Source organism: Sparus aurata, chromosome 18 (assembly GCF_900880675.1).
Source record: "Sparus aurata chromosome 18, fSpaAur1.1, whole genome shotgun sequence".
NCBI lineage: Eukaryota > Metazoa > Chordata > Actinopteri > Spariformes > Sparidae > Sparus > Sparus aurata.
The window spans coordinates 30,487,859-30,511,576 of record NC_044204.1 but is presented as its reverse complement, the minus strand read 5'-3'; the positions used below and the strand labels follow the sequence as shown (position 1 = coordinate 30,511,576).

General features: G+C 42.7%; 1 protein-coding gene across 5 annotated transcripts in view; it reads left to right on the top strand.

Annotated features, from left to right (window-relative positions):
* Window positions 1–23,718, top strand: part of tnmd (tenomodulin) — a 75,583-nt gene that overhangs the window by 49,132 nt on the left and 2,733 nt on the right. For 3 of the 5 annotated variants that reach the window (XM_030395982.1, XM_030395978.1, XM_030395980.1), the window contains 4 exons: window positions 4,041–4,181; window positions 8,900–9,007; window positions 17,732–17,894; window positions 19,472–19,575. In XM_030395982.1, coding sequence (XP_030251842.1) covers window positions 4,041–4,181; window positions 8,900–9,007; window positions 17,732–17,894; window positions 19,472–19,575 — 516 coding nt within the window. The remainder of the gene's footprint in view (window positions 1–4,040; window positions 4,182–8,899; window positions 9,008–17,731; window positions 17,895–19,471; window positions 19,576–23,718) is intronic. The other 2 variants (XM_030395979.1, XM_030395981.1) reach the window with 1 other exon arrangement.

The following is a 23,718-nucleotide window of genomic DNA, read 5'->3' as shown; positions in this document are numbered from 1 at the left end:
TCGTCTGTTGGTGATTGTTGTTGATTCCCATTGTTCTTGTGACCCTAATGAAATACGGGACAAATGATATTCGGTACGTCTGATCTTTCTAATCCAGAGGTTCCTAAACGTTTCAGATCACTTTCCCAAGCTAAATTTCTAGCACAGACTAGCACCAAATGCAAATGCCAAAACAAACAACGATAGAGCCATCCTGGTAACGTCCTTTTATTTTCTTGTTAGATGTAGCACCGCCCGGCTCAGCTGCCGATGCAAACCTCTCCTTGGCGTTGAGTTTATCGGACTCGTCAGGGCCAGCCCTGTCACTCGCCCCTCAACTGTTATTTGGACTGTCAGTATTCCACTTTTTTAATCAGCAGCTGAGGAGTTTGTCAGCTAACTAGTTCACGTCGGTCGTCCCGTCACTTCCATGGACATACTGTTTAGGTCACATCGTGTCGTGTCACGTTCACATTCACCCTATGTGAGTATTTTTTTTAAATGAAGTGTTTGTTTAACTTTTGAATGTAACAAAGTTAAATTAAATGCCGGTTTGTGGTCTTTGGGCCAGTTTGGAGTGCAATTTCAGCAAGGATCTTGCTTGCCACCAGGTGAAGCTTGTGTACAATTGTTTGGGAATGGCTGAAATAATGCATCTATGAAAAACACTGTTTATTTATTCATTCAGTCTATAATGGAGACATGAAAGAAGATAGAAAAGGTGTCAGGCTGTCATCTGGGGAGATTTTATGCCCGGTGGCAAACAGAATTGCACGGTGAGAGCAAGGTTTATAGAAGATGGTGTTGTTATTCTACAGCTACAGTATTTTATTGTGCTATACATTGACTTCACAGTGAAACGCTAGAACAAAAGCACATGTATACAACCTTCTTGTTAGAACATCTGATCTATATGAATGATAATAGAGCAAAATCTCAGCTGATATTCTTTGTTGTAAATCTGGATTGCTGATCAGGCCTGAGGTTTTGGTAGATTTACGAAAAAAAAATCAAATCTGAACTCAAAGTTCACTTACTATCCTTTATTTGTTGGCTTCCACGGCAGGTCAAGGCCTTCCTCTGTGAATGGAGTTTGCTCTGTTGTCATGGAAATTAATAAGACCATGGGATGCTGTGGTAAGCTTGGGAAAGTGTTGGTTCAGACGGAGAGATGAAGGTGCGCTCGTATCAGCCCACTGACATTAATTTGTTCCAGCATGCGCCACAATAACCGGCTGAATCAGAGTTACGTGGTCATTTAAGTAACCGCGTTAATGCCGGTGTTCTCTGCCGACACTTACAAAGTTGATACTTGGTGCTGGATTATATTCATTAAAAGAGGAATCACTCTTCAAGCAGTGCTTTGACATTTCCCTCAAAGAGCAGAGAGTTTAAAACTACATAACTATTTGATGGTCCATCAGTGACATAAGTGTCTCTGAGTGAGCTCGTAAGATAATGTCTGGTGTATTTTTGAAATAAATCTTGCTTGTTGCAGCTTTAATGTCACAGCGGTTTCAACTGTATGAAAAGTCTTTGTGACCAAAGTGGTCACGTGGCAGCCTTTGTACAGACAGAGAGTGTAACACAAATTGGAGCTTTTCCTATGTGTGGGCCTTTTATCTGCCTGCTCGGTGTCATATGGGAAGCTAATTAACTTTCATAGTTTTTTCTGTCTTCTGAAAGGTTTTTGCAGCCAAGTGACAGCTTCTGTGAGCTGCTGTTTAGAAATGGCACAAGATGAGCAAATTGCGGGAAACAAGTTCTCTTTTTAAATCTCCCACTGCATATTTTCAAACATAAATATACAACGAAAAATAACGAGAGTCAGCAGAAAAACAAATTACGGCGATCATCGGCATCACAGTGAGGCAAAATATTGTGTTGTGTTTCTGAAATCTCTCCCCTCATTGCAGCATAAATCACACCGCAAGTTTCCCGATGTACTGAAGCATCTATAAGTACCCGAAGAGGCCATACAGAGCCGATTCATTTCTATTTTCAGAATGCCAATTATGGTGCACAGCAGCAGCTTTGGATATTGAACCAGTTGAAGTCAAACTGTTGTAATACATTATTATCTATTTCAACCTGGTACGGTGGGGAGATTCTCACTGCTGGGTGTTCATCAGAAGTGATAGCCTGCTGAAAATGTAATTCACTGTTTTAGTATAAATCAATAAGCCTCCAGAATCTATTCCCCCTATTCCACCTTTATGTTAATATAAAAGAAATGCTCAAATAGAACTTTAATTCGCCACACAGACTTTCAGACTGTTTAATAGCCCCAATTTTATCCATAACTGCTCAATTGACACTTAAATTTCAAACCCATCTTAATTTGGCTTCTCCTGACGATTTTAAGTTCTACTTCTCTTTCGGAGCCAAGGCTACTGTGACCCATGTTAATGGAGATTTATAGGCGAGTGCCATTCTAACAGTGATCTTCTATCAAGAATTATACCCCATTTGATCATTATCACTCTGTTCTCCCAGCGAGAGAGGAGAAAAAAAAAAAAAAAGGAGGAGAAAAGTCATCGCTATGTGTGATGCAGTGTATGTAAATGTCCCGGAAAACTGCGCGCAAGCAAGCGGCCGCAAAACATGTGAAATATGGAACATGTGAAAGAGTGCAAAGTGAAAAAGCTAATTTTGTGTCAGAGCCTTGGAGGACACTCAGATGTTTCTGATGAGGGATATAAACCCGAGTGTATTCATTAATCATGCGTCTCATTGGCGAGGCTCTGATTTGCCACTGAGACAGATGAAGATGAACTCAGCAATATATTTCTCATCATAACACAACCCTCACATAAATATTAATAGCATCTTTTCAGCTGGTGGGCATGAATCATTTCTCAGACAGGGAATTTTAAGAGCCATCCATGCATGTCCGAGAACAGTACATAAGCAAGCAGCTGTGATGAACAACACCGCTTTAAGGCAACAGTGAAGAGAAAGGCTGTAACTGTACGGGAGAATCAAAAAGGTCTTTATTTTTACTCACCTTAGGCGCCTCTATCAATTTATAATAATATTAGCATTACAAATTTGAAGTGAATCTCACATTAGTGAAGGAATATAACGAAGCACATCCGCTCTAGTTGTTGAGTAACTTACGATCTTAACGTGAGTATTTCTGCGCCGTCATACTTCCACTCCGCCACAGTTTGGAGGCAATTACTGTACTTTTTTTCTCCACTACATTTTTTAGTTGCCAGTTACTTTGCAGACTACTTTATTTAATCAATCAGACAAAAACGAGAACACAGTTTCTGAATATTGGAGGCAGACTGATCAGGATGCAGCCTATAGATATATGTCAATATATGTAGAATTTATTTTGATTTGTACTTTTTAAGGTAAATTTATTGCAAGAAAATGTGCTTTTAATAATTAGGACCATTTAATAACAGGTCCTTTTTACACCATTACCTTTTACAACGCTGGGAGGTGTGTACAGCTCCTTCAGCCTCGTTATGAAACTTACTTCATTATTCCGTCTGACGTCGTGTTCTTGTCAGCTGTTTTCTGTTTGATTGATTATTTCCTCTCAGCGTGTGACACATCCGGTCCGGTCGTCGCCATTTTCAGTCAACATCGGGAGTGGTTGTTAGGAGCAATTAACTTTATGATTTTTTTTACAACGCCTGGAAATATATGTTGATTTAAGGGTTGTTGTTCTGTAAGCTGATTTATACCAACCTCTACAGATGCATCAATCTCATTTACACTTCTGGATCCAGGCTCAGAAAGATGACATCCAAAATTTACAAAGCTCCAGTTGGCCTGACCCTCTTCTAACTCAGTAAACAGCCTTCAATATCAGACATATATATTTAAAGAAAATCTCCGAGATGTGGGCCGAAGGCTTGACAGGCTGTTCTTATATTCAGCGCAGAGCTGTTAAATGATGAACAATTGTGACTGTCACTCTCTGCTTTTACTGACCTTTTACTATTCTTTGGCACAAAATGGTGATATAGCCGATGATAAATACAGTCTGCCGCACTGAACTATTGTATTCTATTAGTGGTGTAAGGTTGTTCATGTCGTTGCAGGTGTATGATCATCAGTACAAAGCTGTGCTGGATGGTGTGGAGACGGAAAGTGTGATGGAGATTGACCCGGGTCAACGCATTGAGATCTTCAGAATGGGAAACGGGAGCGAGGAGGTTCTTGAAGTGCACGACTTCAAACATGTGAGTAAAAGGCTGAACAAGGCCACGCTTTCTCATTTTCACACAGCTAGTTAATAACCTTTATTCTGCAGTAATATTTTCTCCTCTTTTGTCTCTCTCAATGAAACAAACCTCTGCAACATCTGAGAACAAAACCAATGAAGTTCTACTTAGTGAGGTGAACACACAGATCAGAGAATGTCTATTGAGCGGAGGTAGCAGGAACACACAGATTCTTTACTGGAGTCAGAGTGCAAAAGACTTAACTAGAAGTACTGATTCAACTTCTCCACTCAAGTAAAATAAACAAAATTAAATTTAAATTAATGTTTCCCTCTGAAGGACATTTCTACCTGACATTTCTGTGTGGCTCTAACTGAACCTCATATTTTATTGATGTAATTCAAAGACTGTTAAAGGTAGAATCAGAAGGATTCGTTCGGGCTGTGTGTCAACTGACATTTTGAGTTAGTTAAGAGTCTCTGCAGATCTGAGACACTAACACGCCTTTTCTGCCCATTCTAGTCTTCACCTCTGTTTGTCTGACGTGTGTGATGTGCACTGACGCATAATAGAAGAATCAGTTATTCCCCTCAAATGCATTCAAACTAACTTAAGGAGCCTGTTTTGGTAATATAAGCAGTAGAAAATACAAATATGTTTGTTAAAATATAAACTAAATACTCAAGTAAAGTAAAGATAGTTCTTACTTTGTACTTTTGCTTGTAGGTTTGGTCTTTTACTAAAACGCTGCTTTCTTCCTGCTAATTCTGTACAGTCACTTCTTTCCCCTACCGAGGCAAACACCATTAAGAAGCCCATCTATCTGCATATATTTGTTTCGCGCACCTTATTTCAACTACAATTTGGTCTCCAGCAGAACTCATTATGTACCTTTCATTCCTAAATCCTACTCGAGTGTGCAGGCGGTCACATGTGTGGCTGCACCTCCGAGGAAGAGAGCGCGCTGCTTGACCGGGAAATGAATGATTTTATTCTCACGCCCGTATTTACTGTGAAAGGTTGGGCTGTAAGGCTGAATGTTACAGGATGCACCTCATCCCAAACGTACACAAAAAAAAAACCGCATTGAGTTGTTACTGTTTTTGTCACGACGGTGGCTGTGAATCTAAAATGGCAATATGATGGAAACCAAGCACAGCGCCGGAAAACTTTAACCTCTACAATCAATCTATCCGTTTCTTCCTCTCGCGCTCCTCAACTCCTGCATGTCTGTGTGTGTGTGTGGGTATGTGGGACACACACCCTACCACCCACCCACACACACACACACACACACACACACACACACATGCATAAACACACGCGCCTGTTGCTTGTTCCACTTCCTGTTAGTGAAGCACATCCCCTGAGGAGATTTGTTTGATTCAGTGCTCCACCATGGAAGACTAAGAAACAAGCGAGTGAGCAGAGTAATTCAGACCTTATGGTGAGCGAGAAAAGGGAAGGAGAACCACACAGAACGCACAATAGGTTATACTAAGTGGTACCTTGTGCACTGACGTTGGAATAGATTTTTTCTATCACAAAAAAGGGGATGTTGCATGTTATTACACAGAGCGAAGCCAACTCTAAAACAGTCTCCATCAAGCCTGAGGGCTGTGTGAGGAATGGAAAACGAGGGGATTATGCCACCAGGGCCGAGGACCACAGGCAGATCCATTCACTATTGTTTCAAGACCAATGCTCCACTCATTTTAACTGGAGAGAGAAGAAAAACACTGGAGGACGGAAAATCCTGAGAGGGAACCACCAGGGTCATTTCTATGTTGATCTAAGCTGATAATAAATATTCTTGACAAGTGAACAAAAGCACATTTTGGAAAAATTGGCCCTGAAAGTTGTTTTGACATTTTTGCTCAATAAAATGACAAACTGCCTTGATGTCACGGTACAAAGAAGAGAACACACTGCAACCGCACACTTCAAGAGGTGAAGCCATGGTCAGACAATGTTTTGCTAAAAGTTTAGCTAAACCAAACTCTCGGTTTCAAGAAAAAAAAAGGATCCACCTCTGGACAGTGGACACGCTTGCTAAATTTTCCGTACACATTTGTTATGACCAACTTTACTGATTAATGGGGAAATGAACTTCAAGCAAGCAAGCTACAAACACTAGCTAGCAAAGAAAAAAACAGCAAGCTTACAAAATCTAGCAAACTAAAAGAAACTTACAAACTATTCTAAAGAAACGCAAGCAAGCTAACTACAAGCTAGCAAATTAACTATGGGCTAGTAAGCTAACAAATCATTAGCTAGCAAACAAAAAATAGCTTGTTGACAAAAAACTTGCCAAAGGCTAAAGTAATACTATCACACTAACTAGAAGCTAGCAGGCTAACAAAACATGAGCCAGCAAACAAAAAATAGCAAACTAAAGAAAAAACAGGCAAATGAGGCTAAAGGAACACTAGCAAGCTAAATATAACCTAGCAGGCAACAAAAGAAATCGAGCAAGCTGACAACAAAGTGTCAAACCAACAATGAACAAGCAAGTTGGCAAAAACAAGTAAGCTATTAAAATAATATACCTAAAACGTAGGAAAACTACAGTAAACTAACAATTATTTCACACTGGAAAAAGTAGCAAGCTAACAAAGCCATAGCGTTTAGCTAGCAAAGTTTTGTGACTGGATAAGAGAAATAAATGATACAAAGGCTATAAAATAGGCTAAAGATTAAATGAATAATTAACCTGTAGATTAAATAATTTAGCAGAGGTTTATCCAACTGGCTAAACAACATAAAAAATGTCAGTTAGTTGTATACATGTGCATCTTTGACGGTCAGAAAAGCTTTTACTGTATATGAAATAGACCTACTTTTCTGTGGAGGTTATACCAAAGACATAATATTATAAGAAGAGGTCTTATTAGCCCAAAATAAATGCCCACAGGCATTGCAAAGATAGCAAGACTTGCCTACAAGGACTTTAGTTGTACTTTTTGGTGTCTCATGTAGTCAGTGTTGTCTCCTTTTCAAATTGCCTTTAGCAATAAGTTTGACAATCAGAGGGGAATTTAAAATACCGTTCACCGTTCTTTCTTCAGCTGCACACTGTGCCGCATCCATTTCTCAGAGCAGACAAAATGGAAGCAACAGAAACCACCTCCAAAATTCATCCAAACTTCTGACGTTGTTGAGGATAGCCTGCATCCTGCTTGGACTTTGGTGATCTAGTGCAATATTGTGGAAATGCTGAATGTATACATGTTAAATTTACTGTGATTTTTTTAATGCAAACTTTACTCTTTAAACCACTTTTATCCAAGGGTTCAAAGCACAAAGATTTGGATTGTAAATTACATATTTAATAAATGAGAAATGTCCCTTTGCATAAAATTATGTTGATCATTTCAAAGCGTCAACCGAACTAATACCCACTGACACTGCTTTAGCTCTGTATTCACAGGAGCTGAATGATGCATGCAGTTTCATGTTCTCCATTCTCTTGAATAGACGCAGATGAGCATCTTGCAAATGGATACGGCGAATGAATATCTTAACATTGTCTGTTAAAATGACATTGCTTTTCCATTTCTCATCCCTGTGTTAATGTGTCTTTCTTCATTTTCTGATTGACCAACCCCAGTAATCATTGTATCTCATCGCAGCATTGCCCTCTCCTCCTCTGCGGCGGCTCACCAATTCAGTACACCCAAATTAAACAGAGACTCATCACAATAAAGCCCGGCACAAACATTATGCTGTTGTGCTTGAGACTATTATTGCCCCATCCTTTCTCCGCGCAGATGAAATTACATGCGGTAGATTATGACAGGCATCACTTTGTATCACGTCGCGTGCGGCTGGTATGTGGTTTATCGGAGTGACAGCTTCACAGAGAACGTGGAAACAGCACCCACATGGTCAAGTTAACCGATTCAAAGGAGATGTCATTGTAATCGCCGTGTTACTGTAATTAAATTTAGATTGAATCAAGTCCATTTTCATGGTACAGCTCATACAATTTTCAGTTGATACAATTTTAAAGCAGCCATGGCAGATGTAGATCCTGACGCCTGCTCTAATACAGCCTGCTGAATGAGCAGCTCTACTCCGCGGAAAATAAATTGGATACAATCTGATCCACGGAAAAAAGTCTTTCAGACTTATTCCGGCTGAATATCTTAGATTAACATAGAATGGCAGCGAGAGAGAATTAACAGATCTTTCTTGCCTGTTGAGGCTCTATGTGTCAGACTGAATAGAGCGACAGTCCACATGGTGGAGGATCATCAGTGGAGCTGAAGAGAGTGACTCCACACTTGACTGCGCAGATTAAGAGAGTGACAGGGACCTATGACTGCCTAATTCAATGGAGGCACTCTCTGTAGAAAACACTTCATTCTCAACAATGTCACTTGGCTCTCCTGTGCAATATATCCTGCTATAAAGTATTACAGAGCCACAGCAGAACACCCCCAGCCTTTTTACTTCTATTCAGCTTGAAAGCAAGACCGTGTTGCAAGGGGCCAAGCAGTCATCAGTTTCATTCCGGGCTAAAAGAAGAAAGAAGAGATCAGAACACACCTCTTCTCACTCATTAGGTTTTAACTTCTTTGACTTTTTTAAGAGCTTTGATTATCAGCAAAAAGCTGAGCGTTTTAAATCCATCGCCCCGGTGCTTATGGGATATCCACATCACAGACAGCTAATGAATGATACATACGTCTGAATTTCTGATTATCCCTTCATTCCTTGTTCTGTTTTCAAAGGGAATCACTGGGATCCGGTTTGCCGAACATCAGAGGTGCTACATCAGGACCCAAACTAGGAAACTACCCACGGTGGCAGAGGTGGAGGCTGAGGACGCGGAGTTACTGGTACGCCTCCTCCCTCGTCTGTCTGCACCTCAGACTCTCAGTAGTCCGACAGAGGCTGTCATGCATATTGTAGGGAGATAACCAGAGTAGTGTGAGCACCACACAAATCCTCAGCCTGTCCATCTTATCCTATCTTCCCCACGCCTCTCACTGAAGAATAAACTGAGGTTTGTGGTGCCTGTGAAACCGTCAGAAAGCTGCCCACAAACCCACAGCCTCTTTGTGGCTCACATCAAATGGTGTTTGCTGTCAATCTTGAGCCAATATTAATTTTTAATCATCTCCTCCAAAGGCTCTACCCAAATAGCCTAAAGGGGGAAGGGTGCAATAGAGGTCTGAGTGAGAGGTAAGCCATTAAAATGGTATTTTTAAAAAGAAGATTTCTTTGTAAAATTCACAAGGCTCCCTCTCTTAGTTTAGAGTGATTCATTTTTTTTTCTCTCTGTTATAGTTGCATGTGAACTTCAGCAAAAGGAATGGGAGAGATTCAATCAATCAAAATCCCAATTTTTCTGTGTCACAGTGCAATTCACTGAGTGGGCTGTATGTTCAAAGAGAAAATCCCTCGCTCAAATATCTCTTCTGCTTGCATGCTCTCATTTACATTTCACATTGTAGCCGGGAAGAATTACAGTAGCTGGCAAATATCTGACGTTCACCTCTCACGGATTCATTTTAAAAACAGAATATGCCAATTGTCAGTCCAAGCAAAGAACCCAGTCTCAGTCTTAACTTTAAGAACACAAGCTGTTACGCCCAGAAACCAAACACTGTTTTGGTTTTTGTCCCTCTCTCATCTTCATTATGTCTGATCCACGTTTACAGATACTAATTGCCCAGGCAGCACCATATGTCCGTGCCTTTTCTGTCTTATTTTGTGCACTGTGAAGCCTAATTGGCTTAATGCACAGCTCCAAAGTGAATTCATCTACGGCCAGGATAGTGGCAAGGGCTTATAGCAGTAGTTATGGAAGCCCCTTATTTCACTCTGAGTGAAATAGATTCTACACCTTATTAAATATAATCTAAATTTAGTAGGTGTCTTTAAGCAGTGGTTCACATGTAGTAGTTCTGATCAATCACTTGGATTGGTTATATACTGCTACAGTTCACCCACCAAGGAGCCCTGAATCAGCTGTCAGGCTAAGTGGAGCTAACCAGGCAGCCACAACATGCAACTGTCTCCTCAAATTCACATTTGGATGCTACTTATTTGTTGTGTTGGCATACAAAGGGCAGGATTTGCATGGCAGGTGAAGAACGCACCTTGGGAAAGATGCTTTTGCTGCCACAAGCCGAGTTTGTATCACAAATAACAGATGTTTAAGGAAAACAAATGAGATGTTGTGTCTGAATTGGAAGACTGTTTAATTGTGTCGTCAAAAAACAAATGCAGTTTTCTGTTGTAAAAGTAATATATCAACATAAGTTCTGGCAAGGTGTAGTTCATCATCTCTAAATTGATCTGGTGTTTCAAGGAATTTGGAGGAATACAGTTTTATCCCATTGAGAGTCAAACAAGGAGACTGAAACCACTCTTAATTCTTTTAGTGGGGCTGTTAAGCTTCTAAAATATGGACAATCTTGCTTTTTGTGAAAGAAGCATGAAACTTTCAGGGTTTGTTGTTGTCAAGATGTGGAGGCATTCTCAGTTTGACCTCTGAGGTCAACTAGAGGTCACTGACCTCTGTAATATGTCATTTTCATGCACAAAATTGTAAATGTGCGTATCGTAGGATCTAAATGTGATAGAAATGTAAACCAAATATGTATTTCCAAGCTTCTGGGCATGAGGAACTCATTTATGCCATTGATAGCACTCTATGAGGTCAACATCATTAAGTGCAGTGAAGGTTACTAGGGATGTGAGTGGCTTAAGGCGAGACACAATAGGTGAATAGGGTAAAAAAAAATTAAATAATAGATATCACCATGAAACTTTCTCAGCTGATCACTCATGTTAAGCTAAGAAATAAATGCATTGCACGTTTTTTGTATTGTAATGTTTGAATATGCAAATAAGGCCTTATCTCGTTTAAAATGCACGAAATCAGATCATGTGATAAAGCTTGACAAAAAATATCTTTTTCATTTTGTTGTCATATTAGATGGGAAAATAATTAAAGAGGGGTTTATGGACATCTACTCTGTTTTTCGTAAATACTGTCAATAGCCATAGTTTTTAGAAATAGGCCTAATCATTTTCCGTGATAAAATCTGGGTTTTTCGTATAAATGAGAGGCCAAACCACGTAGAAATATCTGCGTTTTCCCTTCGTGTAAACAGGATCTTATTTTCCCACAGTGTGTATATTACGTGTGTGATAGGGCTAGAGTGAGAGGTGTGTGTTGTAGCCTGTAAACAGCAGCCTCAGTAGTATAATTGTGCCATTGAATCTTTTCTTGAAAGCCCATTTAAAATACATTTGCTAACGTCAACTAAAAATCATCTGCTAACCTTTCTTTCTTGGAGTGTTAGCTGTGTGTGAGCAGTGTGTCATCTGTGTTACGTGTGTGTTACGGGTGTGATGGGTTGTGTGTTAGGGTTAGCTAGAGTGTGAGGTGTGTTGTAGCCTGTAGTGTTGAGGTACTAATCATGGCTAAACGTCATGTGCTAGTAGATATAGACAATTGTCCTATGCCCAAGAAACCCAAATCACAAATGAATTGGGATCTTTGTGCTTTGTGTCAGTTGGACATCAATGAGGTACTACTAGTCTTCGGTTTATCACTCTGTACTGTTGGACAGTCAAAGGAGAAAGTGAGAGAGAGAGAGAGATCAGCACACAACCTTTTAGGATCCCAAGTGCCGGAACTTCTGAAACCACACCCAAACCACACCCATGCCACACCCTGTACCACAGAACTGTGGGAAAATAAGATCCCGTTTACACGAAGGGAAAACGCAGATATTTCTACGTGGTTTGTAATCATTTTCCCATCTAATATGACAACAAAATGAAAAAAATATTTTGAGCCTGGCTTTATTACACCATCTGATTTTGTTTTTTGTAAAATGTATGCAAATTAGTGCATTTTTAATTAGATAAGGCCTCATTTGCATATTTATATATTAAAATAGAAAAAACTTGCAATAAATTTTTTTCTTAGCTTAACATGAGTAATCAGCTGAGAAAGTTTCATGGTGATATCTATTATTACATTTTTTACCCTATTCACCTATTGTGTCTCAACATCTCACACTCACATTCCTAGTAACCTTCACTGCACTTAATGATGTTGACCTCTTAGAGTGCTATCAATGGCATAAATGAGTTCCTCATGCCCAGAAGCTTGGAAATACATATTTGGTTTACATTTCTATCACATTTAGATCCTAAGATACGCACATTTACAATTTTGTGCATGAAAATGACATATTACAGAGGTCAATGACCTCTAGTTGACCTCAGAGGTCAAACTGAGGATGCCTCCACATCTTAAATTAAAGCTTAGGTCATCAAGAACAAACCCTGAAAGTTTCATGCTTCTTTCACAAAAAGCAAGATTATTGAGCTTAACAGCTCCACTATTTATATTACACAACCGCCTAAGCTTAGCCTAGCCTGCCATAACACCGGCTCGTGACACGCTGAAGGTAACAAAATGGGTCTTTCAGCACCTCTGGAGCTTACACATGAATATATTATACGGATTTGTTCCATTTTAATCCACACAGAACCCAAGGTGTGTTTTTACTGGGTGATTACTGGACAACTGGGCGTTAGCTTCCTGTAGGTCGCCCGGCAACTCACTGTGACACCAGGAAGTCACGACGCAAAACATGTTTTTCACTCACAATTTTGTGATGATGTTTGACTGAAACAGTAAATGAAGTTGATCTAGACATTTCTGGTATGCACTGGAATTTCTTTGCTGCACCTGGAATGACGGAATGACTTCCCCAAATGTTGCACTAATTATGTGACTCATGTCCGCGACTGCCCTTTATGTAATTGTGTCTCCAATGTCATCTGAAAAGAAGTTTAGTTTTGTTGTTACTTTTTCCCCTGGAGTTCTACCACCAGATACTGCTGCTGTTTATGCAGAGGATGTTTTTTTGCCACAAAAACACTGGACTGCTAAAGAGACACGCAGTGAATATCAGGCAGGGCATATTTAGGTAATAAACAGTGACCTTAACCTGACCTTATCACGGTCTGTCTTCAGACAGCGGCCCCTGATCCGTCCTCTGTGAGAATCCACCCACATGTGACCCTGGAGCAGATCAGCACAAGTTTCTCTTCGTGTGGTGAAACACATAAAGCTCACAGGGGTTAAAGCCAAGCACTAATGGTTCCTAGCTTAACCCAGCCACAGGCTTTTAGGAAGGAGGGCTCAGAGCAGCCGCGGCAGGCTTTACAGCCGAGGTGAAAAACAATGGCAAAAACTGCGGAAAAACTGCAAGCGGCTGATAAGGAAATGCAGCCCCTGCGAGGGAAAACCAGGTGACAAACATGAATTGTTTGCCAGGATTTTTTCCTCCCTTTTCAATTTGCCTCCTCTATAAAATGTCTGAGGAGTAATCCCTGAGCTTCATTCCAGTTCCCCCAGTCTGACACAGAAACCACCATCTGCCTCCCTCACACCCCTTAACATTGTCAACGGGTGCTGCTTGCTCCATTAAACAGCCACTTAATATGGATGACCAAAGCTCACCCAGCAGCCCAAAACCTCCCACACAGACAACAACTGCAAACAGAGAAACAGTGCGCTGAGGAACAACACCACAGCAGAGGATGTGACTATACACCAAAGTCCTGCAAGCACACAGTTTGTCCGGCACGCATGAAGGAATGAGCTCAGTTATTGACAGGGAGACCAGAAGGTCAGAAGGCCCGTTCACACCTGGATGTCGCGCAGCAAAAATAGCACTAGTCAGGGCTCGCTAGTAAATAAGTGAGGTTGGTGAGCTAACTTTGTGTTATGTCAGCACGTTAGCCTCACAGATCCATCGTGATCGACTTGTAAGCATGAGATAATCTAAAAACTAGATTTTTAATTACCATAAAGATGTGTGACACTTGGTTAGATCTTTCCACTTCCTGTCTTTGTCTGTTTTCACGCCTTTTTATTGTTTTAACCTGTGTTTCAGTTGTTCATTAGCCCGTGTGCGTTTTGTGCTGCATTCACACGCTCGTTAGATGGTCCTATTCTGGTGGCAGCTGTAGTAGAGGAAGTAGTGCAGCACGTTGACTGATGTTTCCGGTATTTGAGTGACAGGGAATCACAAAGGAAAGGATACAGTGACGGTGCAATACATTACTTTGGGTTATACCACCAATCCAGTGTTTACATTTGGTTACATCTACTCCGTAACTCGTGTACCAGAATTCTCTCAGACTTTCCGAGTTGAGAGGGCGTTCATGTGAATTATACCAGTTGGAAAAAAAGCCTATGTCCCCTACATCCCTCGTCTTTCTGCACTTTTTCACCGGTCCTTGTGTTTCCTCTGTGTCCTCTGTGTGTCCTCTGTGTTTCCTCTGTGTGTCCTCTGTGTTTCCTCTGTGTCCTCTGTGTGTCCTCTGTGTGTCCTCTGTGTTTCCTCTGTGTGTCCTCTGTGTTTCCTCTGTGTGTCCTCTGTGTGTCCTCTGTGTGTCCTCTGTGTTTCCTCTGTGTGTCCTCTGTGTGTCCTCTGTGTTTCCTCTGTGTGTCCTCTGTGTTTCCTCTGTGTTTCCTCTGTGTTTCCTTTGTGTGTCCTCTGTGTGTCCTCTGTGTTTCCTCTGTGTGTCCTCTGTGCATCCTCTGTGTGTCCTCTGTGTCCTCTGTGTGTCCTCTGTGTTTCCTCTGTGTGTCCTCTGTGTGTCCTCTGTGTGTCCTCTGTGTGTCCTCTGTGTTTCCTGTGTGTCCTCTGTGTGTCCTCTGTGTTTCTGTGTGTGTCCTCTGTGTTTCCTCTGTGTTTCCTCTGTGTGTCCTCTGTGTTTCCTGTGTGTTTCCTCTGTGTTTCCTCTGTGTGTCCTCTGTGTTTCCTGTGTGTTTCCTCTGTGTGTCCTCTGTGTTTCCTCTGTGTGTCCTCTGTGTGTCCTCTGTGTGTCCTCTGTGTGTCCTCTGTGTGTCCTCTGTGTGTCCTCTGTGTTTCCTCTGTGTTTCCTCTGTGTGTCCTCTGTGTTTCCTCTGTGTTTCCTCTGTGTGTCCTCTGTGTGTCCTCTGTGTTTTCCTCTGTGTTTCCTCTGTGTGTCCTCTGTGTTTCCTGTGTGTTTCCTCTGTGTGTCCTCTGTGTTTCCTCTGTGTGTCCTCTGTGTTTCCTCTGTGTCCTCTGTGTGTCCTCTGTGTTTCCTCTGTGTGTCCTCTGTGTGTCCTCTGTGTTCCTGCTTTGTTATCTGCAGTTTCTTATTTTTCTACCATTGAGTATTTCTTTTTTCCTTTTTTTTCTTTGGGCTTTCCTTTGCCTGTTTTTTCTGGTTTACATTTAGGATTTTGGATGTCAGATTTTTGGATATCAGCTCATCCTTTTTGCTGTCCAACCCGCCTGCCTCTGTGTCTGCGTTTGGGTCCTTTTTCGATGAACTGTGACGCCACCACCTGCCGTATAATTGTCTGTTAACTATCTCTCCTTTGGCGGAGCAGTTTATACTTCCAGCTTCGGCCTGTTTTGGATTCCTCGTCTGTCTGTTCCCTCAAAGGTCAGCACCATCAAGACAGTTTGCTATTTGTCAGTGGCGCTAATTTGCATGTCAAAGTTCACCAAACTCGAGCTCGAGCCCCAAAAATGGGCTCGGATTTACTTTTCCCCCACGAGCAAATCCACAGGAGACGATTTAGATTTTTTTGTTGTGAAATTTCACTGCTTTAAATGCAGGTGTGACCAGGCCTTTAGTGCCCTTAAGCAAGTGCCAGCACTCTCATTGTAAGTTGCCTGAATATAGGTGTCAACTAAAGTTCACCACCTGGTAGTGCTGCATAATAACACCCGCTCCCCTGCCTGCGTTATGTGCGGTGTGTGAAAAGCTCTAGGGTATCATGAGAAAATCTTTGTTGATCCCTGGCAAACATAGCAGCACTTTAAACAACGTGTCATGTAGACAGTGTTTCCACCCTTGGGACAGAGTGGCAGGAGAGGGTAAATTCATTAACTACAGTACAACTGGTGTATAATTAAGTTGTGCACTGTAGGCGGAAAGAGTACATACACCAGGAGCAGGCCGCACAAAACAAATTACCATCATTCCCAAGGTCCAATACTTGATAAAAAAAGAAAAAAAGTTGCTCGTGCTCTAATAATATATCATTTGTCAATACCAAAATGGAAAAGCTTTTCAAAAGAGAGTATAAACTGGCGGGCTGTAATCATGTTGTCTTTGTGCTTGTCAGCTGGCATTTAGAAATCCTTGCCCCATGCTAAAATGCTGACCTTTACCACTTCCCCCCCAGGCCCTCTCCTGCAAGTTATTGGAGTCGTTTCTCAACTGTGAAGTCAAAGTCATGTTGTGAGCCCCCTGTCGTGACCTCCATTTACTTTCCAGAGAAGACTCACTTGGCTTCAGTGGCTAAGAGGTCCAATTAGAGAGTGCTGTTTGTGTTCCTCCAGTTTGATTTTAATTTCTGCAGCCACGGGAATGGTGGGCACACTTGCTCAATGCCAGAGCAACTCCCTCCCCCCCCGCCACCCCTCTCGGCCCAGACCACCATAAACCCCGCCGCACCAGTCCTCCGAGTCATTATAAGTCTGCTGGCCGGGGCTTAAAAGTGGGGGAAAGTGTGTCAGAAGCTCGGGTGAGGCACCTCCTGCGCTGCAACCCAATCTTTGATGTGACAGAATGTATTTTATTCATTTTTTTCGCCCGTCTCTGCAGGTCGCAACTGTGTCGCTCGATGACAAACAAGAAGCGGCACGGAAAGCAAAATTCTAATTCAAGCGAGAGTGACGGGGGTGAACGTGAGGGAGGGGGCACGACCCAATATAAATGATTCCTGCTCCGACTATAGCCCCAGGATTCTACGTCAAGCTTAACTAATGTGCAATTAAGCTTTAGACTGGGAGAAAATCACCTTGTAAAAACATTTGTCAACTGAACTGTTTTTCTGTTCTGGGCTGCTAATTAACAAGGGGATGGGAAGAGGGGGTTTGTTTGTGTGTGTATTTACATATACATGAAGAAAATAAATATCTCCACTGTTAGGGGAGAGCAATACCAAATCCCCTTCATATGTCTCTATTAGACAACGCTGACATGTAGTCCCTATCATTAAGCAATAATAGTTTACTTTACAGCTCATGAACTACAGTATCAACAAATTAAGCCCACTGATAGTGTTGGGTGCCAAGCGAAGCATTGTCGTGGAGGGGGGGGGGAGGGAAGCAGGGAGGAAGGAGGGAGGGAGGAGAGGAGAGGAGGGGGGGTGGAGGCGAATGCAAGGCTTTATTGTGTCTGTCACATTAAACGATACTGCAGCCACACTCAGAGTAATGAAGACCACTTCTAAAGTCATTTAAAAGTCAAATCATCACTGTCTGTGAATTTCAATGATGTATAACAGAAAGAGCATGCCGGAGGCTCGAGAAGAGGGTGAGGGAGAGGGAGAGGAGCGAGTCGGGGCAGTTGGAGTCAGGAAGTTGCCGCCCTCCCGGCGGACAGAAAGGTGATAGATAAAACGATGAGGCTGCACGGCTCGGGGGAGGAGAGTGCAAATGCAGGACAGTACTTTGTGTCAGGCATGGACATTTTTACAGGCTGTGACATGCCATGTTATATATGAGTGTGTGTGCGTGTGTTGTGTTTTCCAGCAGGTGGATGAGACGGAGGCCGTGGATACGAAGGTGGATGACTCCCAAGTGTGGGTTCCTGCCGAGGAGCCCATCGTTAACTCGGCCTTCCTCTTTGACTCCAAGATCTGGGAGATTTGCCAGGAGCTGCCCATCCACTGGATCCATCCCTCCCCTCTGAGCGGTGAGAGCAGGGGGCACCTCTGCCTCTAAACGCAGACTATTAACACTCACTGGAGGGCATTCCCACAGGTCGTACGTATGTCTGTAGAGACCAAACAAGCCCCCCAGCCAGGGCTTCTTTGGAAAGTTGATGGTCAGTGTGTGAAAGAGGCATTCAGATCTTTTATTTAGGTTTAAGTATCAACGTGGAAGTTATTCTACATTATTACAAGTCCTGCATTAAAAGTTGTATTTAAGTAATAGTGTTGAGAGGGGTAATGAGCTAAATGTCAGCTCAAGTCCCAGCAGGATAATAACAATCTCCAGAATAAATGTTAGCTGAGTACGTTTCTGCAAAACCACACATAAGTTCACACATGAGTTCACACATAAGTTTAAGCTGTGCGTTTCTTTATATTGCAAATTTATGTTTGTTTTGGTAGAATCTTCTATTCTCGGTTAGGTTTAGGCACAAAAACATCTTGGTCAGAGTCAGGTAAGCAGCATGGTTTGGAACACGGCTGGAAGGTCCTGAGGTCTCCTTGAATATATCCAGGTGTGTCACAGCTCTTACAACGCAGATGCAGACTGTGGTCGACCATTTTGCAGCTTTGTCAGCTCGAACATATTTTGAATTGTTATCACTTTATTATCATGTAAGCATCATTTTAGTGTTGTAGCTTGTTGAGGTGGAGCTGATTTTAACCCTGTTGTATTATGATCGTTTATGTTTTTGTGCTGCAAAAAGTCCTTAAAGTACATTTTTCTTAAAATGAGTGAAGAAAATCTGCCCGTCAATCTGCTCTGAGTATGAAAGACTTGTTTGTTATGTTTTTTCATAATCAAATTCAAGGTGCTCGGAAATCGAAAAGAAGGAAGTCACAAAATGTTAATATTGAAAGATTATTCAAAATCAAATTTGTGGGTTGTTATTTCTCAGAAAAAGGGAAATTTTAGCCGAATAAAAACTTTTTTCGGTTGTGTTTAGATTCCAAAACAGAAAAATTATGTAGAAGTTTTTTTTGTTATAATCAGGTGACGACGATCACAGAAGGAATTTTCATTTCACAACGATGATGTGTGAATATTCTGGTGTGGAAACAATAAATAATCTATTAAACAGACTGCAGATGATTTAAAAAAATAAGACTTCCTGGACTGATTGATAAACTAAAATGACTGGATGAGATGAAAGTACCTCCATCAATCAGATACATTGAGTAAAATTGAGTAAATTTCTGTCTGAAAAGCAGTGGAAGTCGGTACAGTATTGAGTAACTCAAATTAAATCTGGTATTCCATTACTGCTGTTGATAATCTGGAGATTGTCTTTAAAGAGTTTTGTCTCAGAAGGATGTGTGGGCTTTTATTCATGGGGATTAGTGGAAAATCACTGTGTTGGTATTACAACCACACAGTTTGACAGAAGCATTAAAAAACCTTGGAAAGTATTTCTCCTGAATGTTAGTAATTAACATCAAGCCACTGAGAAAATAGAGTGCACGAGCCGCAGCTTTCTCATTTTACTTCAAACAAAAGAAAATCGGTTGCGGGTGTTCAAACACCTCCTCTCTTAATTTGCTCCCTTTGTGTATCCAGATGCCGAGGTGGAAAATGTGGCGAGCGTGGATGCGCCCGACGCCGAGGTCGCAGGTCAGCGTTTCGCCCGCGACGTCACGGACCACGTCGCCGTGAACGACTATGTAAGTGCGCCACGTCAATCAGGGACCACACCACGAGATGCAGCAAAGGCTTCAATCAGCTCCGGCTCTGCCTCGACTCTTTCTGCATATAAATCGCTCACTAATTGATGTTAAAACTGACTTTGTGCACCAGAGGGCACAGCAATTGCTCTATATATCTGTTTAAGTAAGGCCAGTTCATTGAAGACTCCCTTAATGTCTCTCCATTAATTGAGAGGAATATCCAGCCGTTCAAAGGCAGCAACTTGTGCCTTACAGCGCCCGATAGTTCCTCTTTTCACTTCCTTTTTTCCAAGGCAGTGGAGAGCGCTGCACAAAGCAGCACTCTCAAGGTCACTCACTGCTGCACAGATAAGTTGCATTTATTAATAATGCTTTAATTATCAAAGCGTATAAAATGAATAGGGAGGCCGAGTAGCATATTTTGGTGTTCTGCGGGTAAACCACTCACCGCTGTACGGCTAATTATCCCTGACTGCAAGGGAGAATCATATAGAGCAGTTTATTACGCAGCACTCATACTGGCACACTTAACACAGCAGTTACACAGTAACGCCTTGATTCCAGCCCGCGACCTTGCATTTGCAACGCTGTTTTGTTCCGTCTCCCATCAGGAAGCAGAGCGTCATGTCTGCTTTATATCGCCGACTTGCTCTGATTGTGTATATCTCGTCGTTTTTCCATGATCTTTGTGCTCCTACCATCGATGAATAGGCTTCTTAGTCACATGGCTTCTTTTGTGTGCTGTTCATCCGCATTTTGAAAATTAACCGGACGCTCTATGCCATCCCTGTGTCTATCTTCCTGCCTGGCTCAATCTTGAAGCAGCTACAATCTCCCCTCTGTCAAAAATGGACTCGCATGTATCCTTGAAGAGAACAGCGTCTGTACACTTCTGTAACCACAAGCATCCTCTAAAATGGCTGCTCTGACTGCAGACATGCACTATGGAATCTGGGTCCTGACAGACGAGGCCCACCGTCTACCGTCAGCCAATGTCGGAGCCATCAGTGAGCGTCTGTGGCCCGAGTGTTTGGGGTGTTTCCCGCACGGTTGGCACAAGTCGGCGTTGTCGGCAGCTCTTCGACAGACTGAGCTGGTAGAATCGGCAGCTGAGCCCGTTGGTGAGAGGAATCAGAAAAGGAAAGACCGCCTCGAGCCTGTCGCTGTAGTATTAATGATTTCACTCATGTAGTGCGGTTTCTCCTCAGCAGCTTTTTATCAGATATATTCTCGATTAGAAGTGGTCATATTAGTGAGAGAGGTGTGAAAATGAGAACATCATTAATCAAAACAACAGTTTGTGTATCCAAGTTTCCCTTTTGGAATGACTGATACAGACTGCCACCACTTATTTACCTCTCCTTACACCGCTTTTCGACTAAAGCCTGGTTTATGCTTCTGCGTCGCGGCGACGGCGTTGCTACGTCGTCGACCCTACACCGTCATTGAGCATTCGAAGTTCTGCGTCGAGGGAACGCGTTGTTCTGCAATTCACCGCCAAGTTGCTAGGGGGGTGTGTCTGTGTCTTTGTTTGGTTTCGGGGGGTTCATATCGGATTCCTTGGTTTTCTTCCGGTCAGACAGTAAACAATGGCAACTGAGATGGAGCGGGTGTTTTTGGAGATGGAGCTCGTGGATATTGAACAACAAATGCTGTTATTACAAATGTTGAAGCGCAGGCGACGCAGAAGAAGAAGCAACTGCCTGAAATGACGTTCTGAGCGGACCAATCACAGTCCTTGCCGTTCGACGTGACGCGTAGTCAGGATTTTTTGGAGGCGCACGTCAGGCTACGGCGTTGGGTCCGCGTAGGGGTCTGCGTCGACGACGTAGCTACGCCGTCGCCGCGACGCAGAAGGATAAATCAGGCTTTAGGCTGTTCATGTGCTGGTTTAGAGCCGGTGCCCACTCTGGAACCAGTTCTTTGCATTTCTTTGGCCAAAGAAATGACACTTTGCTGATCTAGAACAAAGAACCGCTTGGGTCAGGGGCTGGGGGCGGGGTGATCGTGACTGAGGACCAACTAAAACTACTTACGACAGTCATTTTTAACAACCAGAGCTACTGTAGCTTCTTCTGACCACAAGAGAATAAACAAACGATTTTCCCAGTCATGTTTGGACGACACTGCAGCAGTGCAAACCCAGGAGCAACACATGTAAAGAGCAGATGTAGTATTATTTGGTCCGAGTTCCATAATTACGTTACGTTGGAGACGTATGCAGTGACTGAATGATGTGAGTCTACGGTGGCTCTCGTGCTGGTGAACGAGCAAAACGGTTCTTAAAAGGCTCGCGGGTTGATCCAAATTTAAACCAGAACGAGCACTTGGTGCACTTTGGTTAAAAAAAGGGGTAATACAGGTGCTGAACACAAAAGGCAGTTGACCGATTTGCGATGTGCTTTTCGCAAAGACTACGTGTGTCTTGGTCCTGAAGATCCCGGGAACATGTGCAGGTGGGAAGATATCCGACACACGTGCACACACACACACACACACATTCAGCACTCACAGGTGAATAGACACTAAAGCTAAATTCAAGGATAATGAGGCGGGTTCCATCTCCTCCTCCTCATAGCGGTGAGAAACGGCGAGGAGAAATGAGACGTCCTGTAATGTTGACATTTATCAGGCCCGTCCCAGAAACACCTCCCGCTCATCTCCTCAATTTCCCCCCAGCTTCTCTGTCTTCTCCCTCATCGTCTGTGGCAGGAGATGCAGTGCTATGCAATTAAAACATACCAGGGGATGAAAAACTCGGCTCGTCTTTTGAAACGTTCTGCCTCTATCAGCTGAGTTATGCATACCACTGCAATCCATTCCAGCGGCACATCCAGGCTCTGTTTGTGGGTCCGGTGATAACAAAGGCCTTTGTGGCCAAGCAGAGGGCAGGCGGCAGTCTGTAATTGGGAGTCTGAACTCTCTCGCTCATTCCAGTGGGATGCCACATGTGTTAGCCAAAACCTCTTTCTGCTTCATTCAGAACTCATGTAAATGTGCACACAGTCAGCAAACCACCAAGCACACACACAGTCTGCCGCTCGCTGTGCTTCCCTTTCTACCTGCAGCCTTTTATCTATCACACTCACACACATACACACACACACACACACACACACACACACACACACACACACACACAAACCGAGCCTGGCACATTAAAAACAAGCACTCACTTCATCTGCGTTCCTGAATTTCTGCGCCGCGTCTTCCCACGTCTGAGCAGAATAATTGTTGGAGTCCTTGTGACAGAGGCTGACAGATATATGGAAGTGACCTTTGCCACTGCTGCCATTCCAGAGAGCAGTGTGTATCGGACGTGGCCCTGGAAATTTCAAACTGAATAACTACCATCTGACAAGGCTGAAGGGATGCTACCACTGTCCTTGACCCACATAGCAAAGAAGGGCCTCCAATATGAAATGACCTCATACACATACGCGTGTAAACATGCTCGATGTGTGTTTCTGTCTGCATTGAGTGTTTCCATTGTGTGTGAAGCTTGGACCAGCCTTACAAACCTCTGGGAGCCACATTCAGGGTCAGGCTGCACGACCGTTCATGCATAACAGAGAGAAAAGTGCAGAAAGCTGAAGGAATTTAAATCCATGAATGCAGGAGCTGTTTGTGCCTCTGGAGAAATCTTTACACCGAAGCTAAAGCTCCTTATCACTCCTGGTAAACCGGCAGAGTTTACTGAAATACAGGACTATCGCCTTATTCAATTACACCCAATTTCATTGTCATTCCACCTGACTGTAGAGCACCGTGAGATGAGAATCTGAGATCAGGACAAGCAGCGAGGCGTTCTCGTGTGCTGCACTGTCCTGTGCTTCTACATAAAAATCTAAAAAAAAAAAAAAAAACAGTGTTATTGAATACAAAGCAGGCCATGAAACAGAAATGTTATCTCTGCTGTTTTGATCCCAGAATGAATGTGACGAGCTCTGCTATGAGATTTAATAACACACCCAGGCATGTGCTTCAAGCCCATGAAGAGCGGTGATCAGCGCGTGTGAAATAACACCAACAAGTGTGGAGATTAGAGGAGTCGTGCTTTGATTCATTACATCTTATTGAATGACTGACGCAGTTTTCTACTCTGCAGACTCATTCATATCCAGTGCCTCATATTATGCA